Source organism: Bombus pyrosoma, linkage group LG10 (genome assembly GCF_014825855.1).
Source record: "Bombus pyrosoma isolate SC7728 linkage group LG10, ASM1482585v1, whole genome shotgun sequence".
Lineage (NCBI taxonomy): Eukaryota > Metazoa > Arthropoda > Insecta > Hymenoptera > Apidae > Bombus > Bombus pyrosoma.
This window is the reverse complement of record NC_057779.1, coordinates 6,471,284-6,488,461: the sequence shown is the minus strand read 5'-3', so window position 1 is coordinate 6,488,461 and position 17,178 is coordinate 6,471,284. Positions and strand designations below refer to the sequence as shown.

Here is a 17,178-nt window from a genome sequence, read left to right as displayed (position 1 = left end):
AAAATTGAAATGTTTAATAAAATCTGAATCAACGTGAGAAACTTGAACGCGAAACTTATCAAACTTGCCGGGTCTTGCTTTTTAACGAGCACGGGTGAATCAGACGTTTCGCGTACGCTTTTATTTTGAAGGCATTTCCGGTCAGAAGAATGCAACTGCATGCCTCTCAAGATATTTCTATTCACATATGAGAAGAATTAGTGGCGTTTGAATAGCTAATGCCGTTTCGTTTAAGAATTTATCGAATAAAGTACAAAGCAAAGGTAAAATATTTCTATTATTGGCAATGTGGAGGAATCATTGTAATTTCTAGACTGAAAATTTTTATGTATTCACAGAAAATCTAAGCTCGTTACAATTTCTAATGGACAGAGTTAATTTCTATTCAGGAATTATTCCATTATTTTTTTTTTTTTCTTTTTAGTGCAAATGTCCGCAGTATAATAATTGGGAAATGTAATTTGAAATCTGGCAGTGTCCATTCTAGATCAATTTGATTATATTTATGGATTTTAGTTCAAATATATAACATATAACAAAACATATAATACTATACATGGTACATAAACAAACATGGTAAATAAACATAATATTAATTGGAATTATTATATAAAAATTAGAAGGTACCATCTTTATCATTTTTGAACTACTAATGGTAAATTATCGTACATGGCGATATTTAATAATGATCCTTGGAAATGATCGCTTTATCTAGCAAAACACTTAATTGTGACATCGATAAAAATTTAATGAAAACTGGTAATCGATTCAAGCACTCAAACCATCGTCAATTCCACGCGTGTAAAATCCCACGTTGAACTCTGACCCTGAGCGTAAACTCGTCATCACGGATTGATTTCAATCAGTTTCGATCGTAGGATATTTCCTAGCCACTCCTCTATTCCTGTAAACGCCGATCATGCGTGCCCATTATACAGATGTTTCCAACCATACTACAACACCTATCGTTTCTCCTATCATCCAGTAAACCTATCCTTTTATCTACCCTTTTTTCTCCCTATCTCGCCATTACTACATTGTCACGAGAAATGTGCTAAAAATCAAGCTAATGCGACCGAATCAGCGAAAGAAAGAACAATGCGTGCAGTGCCAACGCGAAATATGTATATTGAAAACCAAGCCAAACCAATGCACAGTTCAATCCAAGACAAAACAAGAACGATACGTGGATTGATAGCGAATCAGGAGGCAAATGCATACAGCTACAAAAGGCTACAAAGAGTACTTGAGCACGTGCATATATTACAACGATGCGCTCTTTCTCAAATTTGATATGCATCGAATCTTGTACTCGTACGAAAATGTCACTAAAAATGATACGGGATCTATAATATGCATAAATCAATAATATAGAAATCTGTAATAAATACAGTAGCATTCGAATACTTCTTGCAGCGTACTAAAAAGCAATCGACGGAAGAAACGGAGCACGATACGTCGAATAAACCGAGAGTCAAATATATTCAAAATCAAAGCACAGCTGCTGAATCTACGACAGAAAGTGCGCGATACGTGGATCGACAATGAACGAAGAATGAACTGTACCGAAAATCAGGCGAATCTGATGCACAGCTGAAATGCACGACAGAAGGAGCGCGATACGTCGATTGACAGTGAACCAAGAGGCAAAGCACACTCGCGTAGCATTGTACGCTGCCGCTGGCGATGATGGTGGTAGTCACGAGCCGCGTGGTGGGAGGCCTCAATAAAAGTCAGTGGCAGACTGATTGTAATTCAGAGTGGCGGTAGACTTCGGTACCAGTTCCCCGTACGGCCGCGTCCTTTCTCCGTGGCTCTTCTTCTTTTTTCGTTCTTCTTCGTTCTTGCGTGCGGTCCTTGGTGATTTTTCAAAAAGATTTTCTCCTCTTCCTCGATATCAATCTCGTCACCGATACGCGTACAAGAAGAAGTACAGCTCGAACGAGAACTTGGAGTCGATCGTCGATGATCATAGGCCCTAGATCAACGCGACAGACGCGAGAAACCGAGGAGACGTTGCTCGACCACGTTCGACGAGGTGCGTGCCTCTACGAAAACTCGCGAGACTTCGTAAAGAGTATCCGGCGAGTTACCTGCTTGGGAAACACACTAGATCGATAGTGTCGTGGCAACGACGTTTTAGACTGACCCTGCTGGCGAGTTGTTCCAACTTGGAATAACTCGATCCTGCACGTTTTCCCGCCAGGACAACCCATTTTCGATAAGATTCATGCTCGTCACCGGCAACCGAGTGGCAATCGAGCGAAGCTGGAATTGTTTTTGGGAAGAAGAACGATAGTTCGAAGAGGAAGATCGAAGATTTTGAAGGATCGAAAAGACACGTGGATCATTGGTCACGTCATCTTGCGATCAGCTGAGGCATAGACGACCAACGAACGCGTGCGTGTAGTCAGTGACATCGGGGTGAAGGGACATTTATCTTGGACTTTGTGAGATTCACGGTGATCGTCTGGCGCCCGAAGAGATTTTGACAGAGGAATTTTCAAAGTTTGCAAGTTACTGGACGAAGCGACAGAATGGCCAGGTGGAATCGTATGTTCGGATGGGAAAGGTGTGTCGGAAGTGTCCTTTTGACGACTCTATTCGCCGTTTCGCACGTTAAATCCGAGGAACAAAAGTCGACTGTATCGCAGACTGCGGCTATGGTAAGCGTTCGAGCAAAATCTTTTTGAATTTCAATCATTGGAAAATACTTTGTAGAGAAACCTGACAAGTGTATTTTGTCAATTTCATTTTGTAATCACAATATCCGTTTATCCCTATGCTAAGTAGGCTAATTGCGATTCTGATAACATCAACTCTTTCGAAAAGATACTGTCAAGTACGACAGAAGTCAGAAAGAATGATAGACATATTTGAGTATCAATAATTAGTCAAGCACACCTGGTATTCTGTCAGAACGCTAGTAATCGATCAAAAAACGTTGTTCGATCGAAATATACCTATGAATCTTAAAAGACATTAACAACACAGTGGAATAGTACGATTTTAATTTCTCATTCGAATCGATCAATTTTCAAAATAGTCAATTTTATTTCTATAAATTCTATGATAGTTGGACAGAAATCTCTCAGTGTAGAGTGTGGTAAATAATGTAGCGTTATAATAATTTACACCAAAATCTAGCATTTACGCGAGTATCGTAAAAAGCTCCAACGAATTGAATCGAAACGGACAACAATGAACATCGATGAGTAAAATTACGTTGTGCAATCATTCGCTTCTCGTGTGGTGTGCACCGTGCGGTCGGAAGTATTTTCATGGTTCTTCCTGGAAAATGAAACGTTTCGAGCGAACGCAACAAGTTCCAACGGTCGGAGACTGTGCAGAGAGAAATACCTGCATAGAAACGGTTAATCGTACGGGAAAATTGATTCGCGCGAAATCTGTCGCACGCGTGCTGTATGTGTGTGTCATACGTGAATGAGTAATGGTCGCGAACACGTTTTCTTTTGACAACGCGAATAACATTCCAGAGGAAACGTTTATCTCTATGACACTGATATACGGATTACGATGAACACCAGGCATATCGCAAGTATGACACCAGCTCGATCTATAAAACAATCTTTCCTACATTTTACTAGTAATTAGAATCGAAGGACAGTACTTTGTTTCTATCTTTCTTACAACGTTTCTTTTCATTAGATGGATTGTAAATTATCGTTATTATTAGTGTTTAATTTCGTTTTGAAAATAATTTATTTAACGATATTAATATCGAATTTTATTTCGTTTGTATCGTCGGTATTAAGTTCATATTAGTTGTTGGTAAAAATTATCGTTTGGATATTATAAGTTAATGTTAAATTAAATAAATTCCAACTTCATATTACTCGCATTATTAGTATTGATTTTCATTGTATTGTATCATACTAATACCGTTTATATTAATTTTATCTTATTCGTGTCGTTAGCAACAAATCTCGCTTAAACCTTTCTTATTATCGTCAAACGTTGCATCAACTTTGCGTTATTGCTGTTACTGATTATTCATTTCATATTTTATTTTATCATATTATATTACCTTATCGACGTTATTAGTAAAAAAACTTCTCTTAAATATTTATTATTAAGAACAAACTCTATTCCAATATTACTTGCGATATTACTGTCGACCTTTACCTTCCTTTATCTGTCACCGATATCATCGATACGAATATCTTCTCCAAAAATTATCAACAATTATTCTCTTATTTTTAATAATGCTCGTTGAAACTCTTGCACAAATGTTTGTTCTATTGAGGTCGAATCCCAGCGATAACAATTACCAATCGCGCGAATTTATTGACGATAACTGCGAAGATAGAACTTCATCAGATAGAGGACGATGGTAGTATAAAACGATAGGAATGTCGCATAAGTAATTTCGTCTATTCGTGGTATTCTGAAAGGTATGCAGCGTATAAAGCAAGAAAAAAAAAATCGAGACCGGTTTGCGAACATAATGACATAAGGTCGGACAGTGTGACGTCACTTGGCTACCTTCGCTGACAAAGTTCAGCTACGCGCGATGACTCGCTCCTGACCTTCGATTCATTGAACAGCATCGGCTACAAGCTTACGGTAGTATTATACGCGTCTCAATGGGAAATTTCACAATTCCTAACAATGCCAATCGTCCAGTTTCCTAACGAACATTTCTTCCTGTTTAACTTCGCGTTTCGGCCCATAATTGAACCGAATAACAGAGATCGCCTCGGATAAGTCTGATAATAGCACCTTGGCCAAACGACGGTCATTGAAATCGCGGCTGTAAAGAGGTGATTTTGCGCGAGCCTCTTAAGCAATCTCGGTACGCGATAACGACATAATTATCTGTGCCGGTAAATACAAACGATGGGCCGCTTTATCTCCAAGGTTCGCGACACGTGAGCAACCAGAACAATCTCACACCCTTGATTGCGATTACGTTCCATCGACTCTTTGTTCGGCGTTAATCGACGCGTGTATCCGTAAACCAGAAGGGGATTTCGTTTTGACAAGTGTCTCGATACTTGTTTGCAAATAAAACTCGATAATTATTCAGAAATATTTATTTGTTCACAATGTTAGTATAACGTTATTGAACGTCGGTACAGTTAAATTCTGTCCTCAATTTTTATTGTCATACGTTGGTAAAGAAACATTTCTATGTGAGATATACACGTGAAAAATTAAATAAATATTAAATAGGCGTTACTGTTTACTAACTGTAATCGCGTGTAAATAAATTTTATGTTCTTTACGATCGATAGAAAAGAACGTTATCGCGTGACTTTATTATGTATATCGGTTTTACGATTGTTGATTCGATTCCGTCAAAAAACGAATAGGAGTAAAGCTTTGTAGATGTCTCGATCGAAACGATAATGTCAAATACCAAGTTCTGCTTGCACTCGAGTAACAGCGTCGCGAGTGAAAACTAGGCTAAACGGTTGTTGCAAGTAGTAAGAGTCAGGAACGTAGGCAGTAGAATCGTACTTACTTCGATCAGACATATCGCAGCGTACTTATACTTATTCCTTGGCTTCTCTTATGTCCTTATTCAGATATATTTACGTGATTCCAGAAAATTTATCGGGGGGGATCTTTTTTGTTTAAATTAATTCCTAAAGGAAGATAATTTCAATGAATCTTTCCAATTGAACTATCGGAATTATTTGGCATATTTTTTAATGGTTCGAAAGATATTTAACATTTATCCCTCTTTTCCAAGTTCTTCTCTATTTTAGTATATAACATACTTTCAAAGAAGGAGGATAGTGGATATTTTCAAGTATATTTGAAATTATTCGATTATTTTTCAATTTATCAGAGAAATATCAAACGCTTATTCATTTTCTATAATTTCATGTGCACGCTTCATGTAGGTTTAAAGGACACAGCTGATTTTAATCATTCATAGTATTCAATCGTTCAATACGATGTAAGAATCATAAAATCGTCTCGATTAAAAGAACAAGTTTCCTGCCGCGTGTTCAAGTCGTACCGACACGATAAACATGATCGATTGTCCAGGAAGAAATGCTATTGACCTACGCTAATTTATTCGATAATTATTATAGCTGTCTAGTAGAACGATGTAGTCGTGATACATCACTCGACACATGGGATATAATACTTTGCACTACGATCTTGCCTATAATTGACACGAATTTATGTTCTTGGCAATGCGCCAAGTCAAACAAGCACCAGCATGACAAAGCACCGTTTCACTCTAAACGCCCATGTGTGTTGTAGCAGAGAATTTTAGAGACGAGGTACACCCTTACACGCGTTTCAAACGCGGCATCGTAATCCGTAATGACTTAATTATCAAGAGGAAAAATAGTCGTTCATCATTCTTCATGATGAAGCGAATGGTGGTCATTAATTTCCCTTTCTGAAGAATTATGAGGCTGGGTGAATAGGGCCATAATAGGATTTGTGTAACGATTATGAAATTATTACCACGAATTACGAGATGGTAAAAGATGGAATAATTTAAATACTTTGGTAATGAGTTTCTTTAAGTATTGCAATATTAATATTTCACTGGAAATTTCACGTATACGCATATCATAAATTTTATATTATTTCGTTTAATTAATAATATTTCATTTTATACGGACGTCATTTTCTTAACATTTAATTCAGTTAACATCTCATACACCTTTTCTCCGTACAAATAAATAATATCGTTAGGCGCACAAGATTAACGCAATACACAAACCGTGATCATTGATAAATCCTGGAGCAAACAAAGTCGCCCTGTACCAAGATAATGATCTATGTATGACTTGGCAAGATTCCCGTGCCAACTCAGCAATTGAAAAAGACAAAGGCGCAATTCGATTCCGGCCATCCAATATTAGATACAACAAAACATTTTTAACTACGCGAAAGATCTCTGCATCAAAAACTAGCGATATTCGTGATTAATGGCATATGCGACTTTGTTTCATGCGAGTTTATGCGAGTTTACGAATTCATACACGCGATGCAAAATATATATTAATTATGGGAAACATCTTAAGAAAAAAAAATACGTTTCAAGCGTATAAAATAAGAATCTCTAGATCTTTAGATATACTACATGAAAAGAAGGGTCGTACAAAATCGCCTCAGATTCCTCGTACTTTCGATTGAAGAAAAATCGTTCATGATTTAACGCGTATAAAAATTCAACTAATTAATTTTATATTATTTATTACTCTGCTTGAAATAAAAAGATATTGAGATTCCGGAACCAATTAGTTACGCTATTATAGCACATATTCAAGCATATTTCGATTATCTTCCTGAAAACGTAACAATCCTTCCTAAGGAACATGAACCGTGTGAAACAAGGGTTTTTCTTTTTTCTTTTTTCTTCCGAAAGGGATGATGGTCAAGGGAAAAGAACTTGGTTTGGTACTTGGCAAGGTGCCAAGTGATCGGTTCTCTCTCGATTCTCTTTCTCTCGCTGACGGATCATACTAGGAAATGGTAAATAATGTATGTGCCTCGACACGGAAATACACGCGACTTAGGATAGCGAATCGTTGGCCTTCGTTGTGGCCGATCCGCAGTCGAGACACGATCAGTCCGTCATCAGAATATTAATCATCGTCGTATAGATATTCTCATCGTCGCTCGATCCAGCGATCGTTCGCTCTTTTACGTATCTCTACCGTCTGGTGCATATGGCATCCAACTCTCTCTTTTCATCTGCCTTTCGAATGAGACGCGTGTTCTTCCCCAGGATGAGATTTAATCGAGTCGATTACCTCAATTAGCGACGCCTTTAAAAATATTCGTGAATGGAAATTTAGATGAACGGTTTGACTACTCGTCTAGCCACAGGCGGCTGTACAGTCGTCCTTTCGTTAAACTCCTTCACTTTACGATACGTGATCAAAGATCAAATTCCGCGAAAGTGGAAAGAAGTTCTGATCGCAACAAATGAAATCGATTTAAATTTATTTTATACTTTGTGGAGGGAAGAACTCGACGCGAAGCTGATTCTCACGATGGACGACGACAATTTTGTGAAAACGAAGCGTATGGAACTTGGAGAAGATTTTGTATTGGGGAAAATTAATTAAGTAGATCTATTCTCAGGGAGATCTTTAAAATTCTTCGATATTTGTAACGTGGATGTAAATCGATTATAAAAATACTCGTCCAACTTTAGAAGTTAAGCGCTTTTGTTTGAATGCACTCTGATAGGAAGAGGAAAAAGCTTAATTCAAAATTTGCCTTCTGAATCCTAATCATATTCTTCTAATACACCCACGCATACCAATTAACGTCTCATCAGAATTCTACTTTCATTGGTAAAATTGAACAGTTCAGAGATCGATTGTTCAGAAAGTCGAAGGAAGATGTATCTCCATGAGTAATCAGAGTGATACCGTTTTATCTGGTCTCCAATCGCGTCGATAAAAAGAAATAGAAATGTATATTGCAATTACGAATTCATCGCTCGTCCGATCTTGAATACCGTTTAACGCACGAGGTGATATCGTGAGTAAAACAAAGGATGATTTATGAGATGATTTGAATAATAGAAGTAGCATTACAAATTGAAAATAGATTATTTCTTCATCGTGAATACGATCGTCACATTATATTCTTTAAATTCAATGAAGCCCGAAGGTCTTCTGTAAAAGGTTTTAACGATAAGAAGATTCACCGAAATAATTGAAACGATTTATACGAAACTATTTGTTTCGTTCGAAGGAAGGAAATTCGAGCGCGAAACTTCATTTCTCGCAAGAAGAAACAATTTGTCTGCGGACGATGTAAATATTGGGTTGGCAACTAAGTGATTGCGGATTTTGCCATTAGGTGGTATCGACAAAATCCGCAATCACTTAGTTGCCAATCCAATACAAGGAAATATGAATCGATGAAAATCGGCATTGACGTTAACAAAATTAATCGATTGGAGTTGTTGAATGTCAAGAAACGCATCGACTGACCAAATCGGTGACGCGAGGCTGTCTGTCGCTCGTTCGAAAGTGCCTTCCGTGTCTTATCAGGCTTCGCGGAAGATGATTGCCGATGCAATGCAAAGATAGCACCGCTCCTGACAACGGTTTATTACAATTACTAATCGCGCTTGATCATTACCCGACGTGCCTCGAACGACTAATTAGATACAGAACTGTAATCGCATCGTTGCGCAAAACCGACTCGCAGCCAGAGAAATGTCCAATGCGGCTATTGCACCGAACAACGTGAGCAAACACGAGCAAACGTGAATTCGACAGAGATGCGTTAAGGCTTCAGATATTTCGTTTATGTGGAGAAGGAAAAGAACATAGTTAGAAACGCATACAGTGGCTGCAAAAGGTACCGACACGCTATTGCATTTATTACAGCGTTTCAATATTATTTAACACTTTTATCGTAAATTATATCTTTTAAACTTCCTAGTACTTCCATACGATTGCAAAAGTTTGAAACTTATTAGAACGAAATATATATGGAACCTGACAGAAAAGCTCTTGATTGGAAAATAAGTGTCGAAGTATTTGATAAATAAGCCAACTATAAAAGAAAAATGTTATCAATTGCGTGCTTTATTGACTCTGGACTGACGGCATTCCACAACTTGCCACCAATTTCTCTAGTTATCTTATTTACAGCCACTGTACACACTCTGTACGCGCTTAAAAATATGCGTACCTATGCTCGTGCTCTGTACAATTCCAAACTACGAATCCACGTGACAAAGCCGAGTATCCGATTTCTGAATGGAGCTACCTCGGCGATTTTCACACAGATGCGTGTAACCTTTCGCAACGTGACACGTGAGACGTGTGTTACGCAATTAACCACCATAGCGAACTTGAAAAATACATACAGCATCGATTACTCTAATTATAGATCTCACAAGACTTAATTACTTACATCATCTTTCCTCCAAGCCTCTCGTATATGCATAGATTATAAACGTAGAATAAATTAACTTCTCTTTACAGGATCACGCTATTTACATAAGAAAACCATCTAGCTACTCTAAATGTAACTATAACTTCCACGAAAGTAAAACCTTCCCATTTAATCGCAACACGGAACAAAGAACGCATCTGATCGATGCAAAATCATTCTCCATTAGAGGAAGGACTTTGCTTTGGCAAACGTTTGATTATCCCCTGTTCCTTATGTTGATCCGATTTCACCTGATACATCTTCGATGATTTCACCTGATATATCATCGATGATGTCACCGACTCATCCTCGATAACCCACATTTACATCTCTTGACATTGGTGTACGTCGGTACGCGTGCAATACACGAAACAAGAAGAAAATAAAGGTTCGATACGCGTTTAGATCGGTTTCCTTTGTGATACGAGCAACCGACACTTCCGGAGTGGTTGAATCAGCGATTTTTTGTAAACCGACACCGGTGACTCACGTTGCTTTATCGGATCTCTATTTTTTCCTTTTTTTTTTTTTCTTTTTTCAATTGGACGAAGAACACCGATTGCTACACGGCATTCGTATCGTAACGCGGGTCGTAGGTCAGCAACCTCCACGCTTTTCAAATACAAACAATATTGACCGAGAAAAGAGGAAGAAATGTCGCGGTATCTGTGCGTTCAATTGCAACCGCAGAGTTATGCATGCAATGTCTGAAGGAAGCGCTCGAACGCTTATCACAAAACACGTTTATTGTGTATGAAGAAATTCACGTAAGAAGCATCTTGAAATCTTAACGAGACACGACTGTCCCGATTGCGTTACATTAGTTGTTTCTTAGCACTCGATCGACGATAAAATTGAAAAATTATTGGAAACGGATATTTCAGGTTAAAACGTTCCCAACGATCACGACTTACTACGATACAACGGTATACAGAATTTTCTATCACGTCGTTTATAAACAGAGAATAAATTAACGATCCTAAATGAAATCTCATCGTTGAAATGAGTTAAGCTAACGATCAAACGCGATTATCTTTCTTGCAAATACTTGGAAACTAGATTCCTTGGAAATCTAAATTCTACAAAATATAGATCTACTAATGTCAACATCTTTTGGATCTCAGTATCGTCTAATTTAAGAAATTACACTTGCCTAATTGCCAGTCGCGTCATAATCTTTCAAGAACACACGAAAATGTAATATTCGCGTTAAAATTCCGAGTATCGTATCTCGCAAGATAGTAACGGTTAACAGCAGTCATACTTTGCGGAACGGGACGAACCGAAAACTTCCACTACCGTTCAGCATAACTAATTTCAGCGAAGCGCGCGTTTTTATCGCGCCAACGATTCTGAATTCTAATAAGAAAACGCGCAAAATGACCTCGTAAAATCACACGGTGGCCGTTGTTCGATTCTTAACAATCTTCCATGCGATACATTTCAATTGTGTACGGCGGCGAATTAAGAAAAACGAACGTCAGGTTGCCTCGAGGTTATTCCTAAATCTGTTATCTCGAAACTATTCCACGAACAGGTGCACGCAAGATTTTAAATTGACCTCTTACCTGACCCGCCACCTGGCTGGGTCGAGTAAGGTCAGTTAGGGTCAAACACCTGTGCACTGTGCATGTTCGATGATTTCAGCGGTTTTTATCGAAAAAGAAAGAAAGTACAAAAATTTGTGAGAAGACAATGTCGAAGAAGGACCCGATGTCGTTTCGATTCCAATCTCTTTGCTACAAACACACCAAGCGACGTCTTCGCTGTTATAATTTTGTTTGCCACGCCTTTTTGAACTCAACATTGGCGAAGATTTTTGTACGTATCGCTTAAATTTAAGTTTCAACTAACTTCGGAGTATCCTAACTCTACATAAATTATTCAACTAGTAAGAGCAACCTATATAGTAATATAACCTGCGCTAACAGAATCCAAATTATTATAAATTACCTGACGATACCAGTTGAGAATTGAGATAAATCATTAATACTAACAGTTGTGTTAAAAGAATACATGGCAAACAAGTAAAGTAAAATGAATAAAGATATATCGTATAAAAATACATTTACGCACTGCGGTACAATGCGATCGTTCGAATCAGCCTTTTTCTCGCACTGACAACGTGACGATGTTTACAATAACGCGAGATACCATCTGACGATGATACGTCATAATTCGATGGAAAATCTTAGTTTCGTATCGCTGATAAAGGAATGCTCTTTAAATAAAATCCGAGCGTAGATCAACGAATCCTTAAACGGTTGATTATATCAGAAGATTAAACTTTATGACTGACAAACTTGCAGTTTTATAAAGAAATTCGCAGGGCAATCTTTCGTTAAGCTCGACCCAATTCTACTCTTCTTTTACCTTTATCTCGAACAATACTAGCCGATTCTAATGAGAATCAAGTATACTGAATTAAAGTAGACGTCTGAAACATGAATCGTACGAATCACTGAACGGAATTACATGGCATAAAAGATCCATCGATTGTTGATGTGGCGATAAAGGAAAAAAACGTTAGTACAAAGGCAATCGCGAGAGTACTAACACGAAAATATATTGCTCTGTAGTATAAAGATCCACGTTTGGACGATCGAAGATCGGTTTTGTATTCAAGGAACGGCTAGCAGAAGATGCGAAGGCGTTGAATACTGATGCCGTTTGCGTTGACAAAGACCTCTTCAAGGTCGGGGTCGCTATTCGATACCTCTTGTGCACTTCTTCGTCTTTTCTCGAGTAACAGATCCTTCGTGAGCCTTCGCTGCACCGTTAAACGCGACGTTGTTCTCGGAAAAGGACTCGAAAAAGGAGGAGAAAGAGGGAATTTCGTATGTCACGACAGATATGTGGAATTCAACGAATCGTTGAATGTTTTTGGCTAAATACGGTTGCCCGACCAACTACTCTGTATATTTTATGCAAAATTATGTGTAGCTATAAAGAAGAAAATAACTCGAAATCTATTTTTGTTTCTGTTGTTGTCAGATTTACGAATTTATTTTCCATTTACATATTATTGCACTCTACGGTGATGATTTCGTAGCTCGAAAACGAAGCAGATCGTGCGGTAGGAAATCATTTAAGAACTTTGTTCGCACTTCTTTTCGGGAATCGACGATTAACGTTGAGTATGGTATATTCTACGTAGAAGTACGTAGAAGCTGGAGATCTATTTTGCTCTTGTTATTCCAAAATTCCCGAAATTTATATTCTATCGATGATTCTACTCTTCAGAGATGATTTGATAGTTTGAAGATACAGCGAATCGTTGATATAGTTTTGCTCAAAAATTGGCAGAAAAATAGATAAAAAGCAATTCGATTATTTCGTGATCGATAACAGAGCGACATAGTTTTGCAGGTGTTGCGTACACCTTCGAATGCTTCGATTTTCATACTATCGATCGCGCGCCAACTGAAAATCAGGGTAAGTCCCGTATCTGTTCTTTCCCATGTACAGGCGTTAATCAGCAACAATGTCATTAACCGAGCCATTCATCTAAGGGAAATGAAAAAGTAACGAGCACGTCGATAAATCAATCTAATAATGAACAAGCACTATAAATAATACGAATCAATCTTTATAAGTCACATAACTGGCTACGATATAAAGAACGATATAAAGAGAGAGAGGAAGAGAGAGAAACAGTATATTTCGTTATAAAGTTAGAGAAATAATCGAAACTCATGTACGTTGAACTTTTTAGCGACGAAATCACATTGTACACGATAGAATATTGCTACGACAAGTTCAAACAAACCGATGTCCTAATTACCTTCAGTTACGTATTTGCTCTTAACGCGATATACGATCACTACTTTTAGATTATTTGTTCTTACTAAACAAGGATAAAGTTCGGCGAAACTAATTTTCTTCTTGCAAATCGGAAGAATATTTCTTTAAAGAAAAAAAAAGAAGACGACCTTAAATCATTCTCAGAATCAATTTACTCTACTTTTCTGTCCTTTGCCCTACTTTATCCTATCCGAGAGAAACAAGTTAAATCGTTAGATCATAGGCATCGGTGCGTCTTTTATACTAAAAGCACGTGTTCCTTTTCATCATAAAGTACATCCTTTTAATCGCAAGATAATAAACCTTCTCCATATAATCTTTATATAATGCATTTACGTAATAACTTAACGAGAAGATTCAGAAAATCGAAAAAAATATTCAAACGCGTTCAAAAAATACATAAAGATACGTAAAAGGAAGATCTTTTTGCATTTAAAGCGTAGAACGCTCGTAAAGATTATAATACGTCCACGAAGCATCTAATAAATCTCAACAAATTCCACGTAACTGTGGTACGAGATTTTGAAAAATCATGCATCCGGAACTCTTTAAAATCGTGAATCATCTTCTGTATGAAACGCTGCACATAATCGTCACGGGACAAATATGTATATAACACCTACAAAATCACGAAAAGTGTCTCCATCGTTCGCTTTGGCCGACTCTTTCTCGCTCTTTTTCATCGTGACACGCATTACTGGAAACACGCACACACAAACACCTTATGAAACTTGTTATCAGCGATAAGAAGCGACGATAGGGTGCCGCGTGTAGACAAACGTAACTATCAAGAGGCATTTCACTGCCTCGTGGCCTCGATTCTGCAAAAGATCGCGCTAGAAGCGAAATTACATCGGCAATTGAGCGTGCATTTCTGTCATCGTAAATCACCGAATCATCTGCTAGTTTAACGTCGAAATAAAACTTTCGTTAAAATAGAATTTTTACCAATATCCTTAGCCGTCCTTAAACTTTTTTTAAATATATAGTTTCTTGGTAATTTGTATTCTTCGTAATTTTAAGCTTATAGCGTAATAATATAGAAGAGCAAACCGACTAGAAAGATTAGAAAGAAACGTGACTAGAAAAATATTAAGCACGTTCTTGGACTTTCCTTTCATAATCATAGTGCGAATTGATCGAATGTTCGCGGCAATATGTACTTCCTTCCTTAAGCACCATCGTGTAAAAACACAGACCTTTATCAGTCCGCTTCAACGTCTAACACAAAGTTCCCTTAACCAGTTAACTGTGGCGATCTCTTTGAAAAACGTGTATCTAAAATGTATCGCAAAAAGTAAACGATGACGAGTATACTCGTCCAAACCAGCTAACTGGTTAATTATCTTGAACGTCCTCTACCAAAATGAAATCTTCGATGAATCTACCCAACCGTTAAGCGCCCAAAGGAAAGACAGCTAAAAAGAATAGGAAGGATATAAAAGATAAAATCACTATCCACGGTAATATCTACGCCTTTCTGCTTGGATTACTATCCGTTTCGTGAGGGATTTTAGGGGAGATGCTTAAAAGTCAGGGTTTTTCACGATCAAGAATCACGGATTTACATTCACGTTTGGCCTTTCAGACGCTTGTCTAGTGTCTATCTTCTGATCCGAAAGGTCGGCGTGGTTGATACATCGGTCGACCCAGTTACCCAGTTCGTTCTTAGGCAGCCCCGTCGTTAAATTTATCAAGCGGGTTGCCTACGCAGGAATTCCGCTTTAAAAATCGATCTCTCCCATCCGGCAACAAATTTCAACCGAATGTGTCCAGCCCGGTAAAATCGATCGTCCTACCTGTTCCTTATCGCCATTTTGCGCCACGTTATTACCATGCGTTACGTCCGCGACACGTGCATAACGACGATGTTAAAGGTAGATAGACGGGATAGATATGGAATCATTACGAAAGAGAAAACAACGATTATTACACGAGTCGTGTGGAGGCACGAAATCCACGCTAGTTTGAAATTGGGTCATGGAAACGGGGCACACGTCAGACCTGATAGCTTTACCAATCAAAATGTCAACTTTTTGACAGGTGAACGCGATATGACGATCATCTTGTGTATTTGGGTTTATGTGGAGCAAACTTTGGACTTGTTCCTTTTATCTTGTTTTGGGTGTAGGTGGGACTGAGTCGAGAAAATTTGTTTACTCGAATTGAGAATTAAGTTAAGAACCGAGAGGCGAAACGAACGTATAAAAGATACGTAAACGATATTATTTTCAATAGAACGAATTTCCATGGGAATGTTGTGTACCAGACAGGGTTACGCACCTGTAGAATGTTAAACGAAGTAATAGCAACTATCTTTAGTAATAGTAACACACATATACGACATTATAATTCTCGTTTTGTACAATTTTTATAGAACAATGGCTTTCATTTATTTCACACAATATGTACAATATGAACATATAGTTTTCATGTTTTATTCATTTTTATTGCTGCTATTATCACATATTGAATTTACGAGAAAGTATCGAAAGAACAAGAAGCTAAAAGCAGCGAAATCGACGACGTCAAAAATTCCCAAGGCTGTTCGTTAAACTAAGAACAGCGTGGTCTGTAATTTGAAATTGTATTATCGTGTTTTCTGCGCGTTTCTCAAGGTAGCTGGGGCATAAAACGTCTCGTGCTTCGACCGAATAGCCGGCCACAGGTAATTACGTCAACGGCGACGATTATTGATTTGCAGATTTGCAAGGATCGCCTATCAACTCAGAGGAAAATGTCACGATTACGTTCCACGTGGTTTATAATCGGCAATCGTCGAAGCTTTCTTCGAGCAAAAAATTGTCAAATAGAAATAAATTCCAAAAAGAAATATCACAGGTTAACAATTCACATTATTTCAACTCATTGCTTATTTTACATAACTTCTATGATAACAACAAGTTCGTTTTTAAAGACATATTATACAATTCGTATTGTTTATAAGTTCGAAGAAGTATGAAATTAACTTCTGTAAAATTAAGTCCAATCCTTAACTATTACGGTGAAAATACGGTGCAAATACGTTGAAGTAATTACAAGTACTGTAACTACCTTGAAATATTTAGAAATAAACTATCATGGATTAATAATTCATATTTTATCAAAATACTAAATGACGTGTCGTCTATAAGAAATTGTTGGAAATTAAATTTAATTTCACACCTGAGAATTGATCACCACAGTGACCTTCTTATTAATGATTTTTCTAAAGTCTTAACTACTTTCAGTTTCCTTCCGTTCTAGTGAAAACTTTTAAAAGCATTGAAGATCGATAATAGCGTTTCTTATAAAACTCTATTTTCTTCTTCCCCTCTCTCTCTCTCTCTCTCTCTCTCTCTCTCTCTCTCTCTGCTTTGCACTTTCAATCTTAAAGAAGGAGAAGAATATTTCATCAAAATTAGCGCGTTGGTAAAATTCTATGAAAGTTTATTTTGCAATGAGACCCCATAGACTTGACAAATAGGCATC

General features: G+C 37.6%; 1 protein-coding gene across 4 annotated transcripts in view; it reads left to right on the top strand.

The window, feature by feature from the left end:
• Window positions 1–1,743: 1,743 nt before the first annotated feature.
• Window positions 1,744–17,178, top strand: part of LOC122571303 (matrix metalloproteinase-14) — a 40,324-nt gene continuing 24,889 nt past the window's right edge. For all 4 annotated transcript variants that reach the window (XM_043734881.1, XM_043734879.1, XM_043734883.1 and 1 more), the window contains exon 1: window positions 1,744–2,666. In XM_043734881.1, coding sequence (XP_043590816.1) covers window positions 2,538–2,666 — 129 coding nt within the window. In that variant the 5' untranslated portion in view covers window positions 1,744–2,537. The remainder of the gene's footprint in view (window positions 2,667–17,178) is intronic.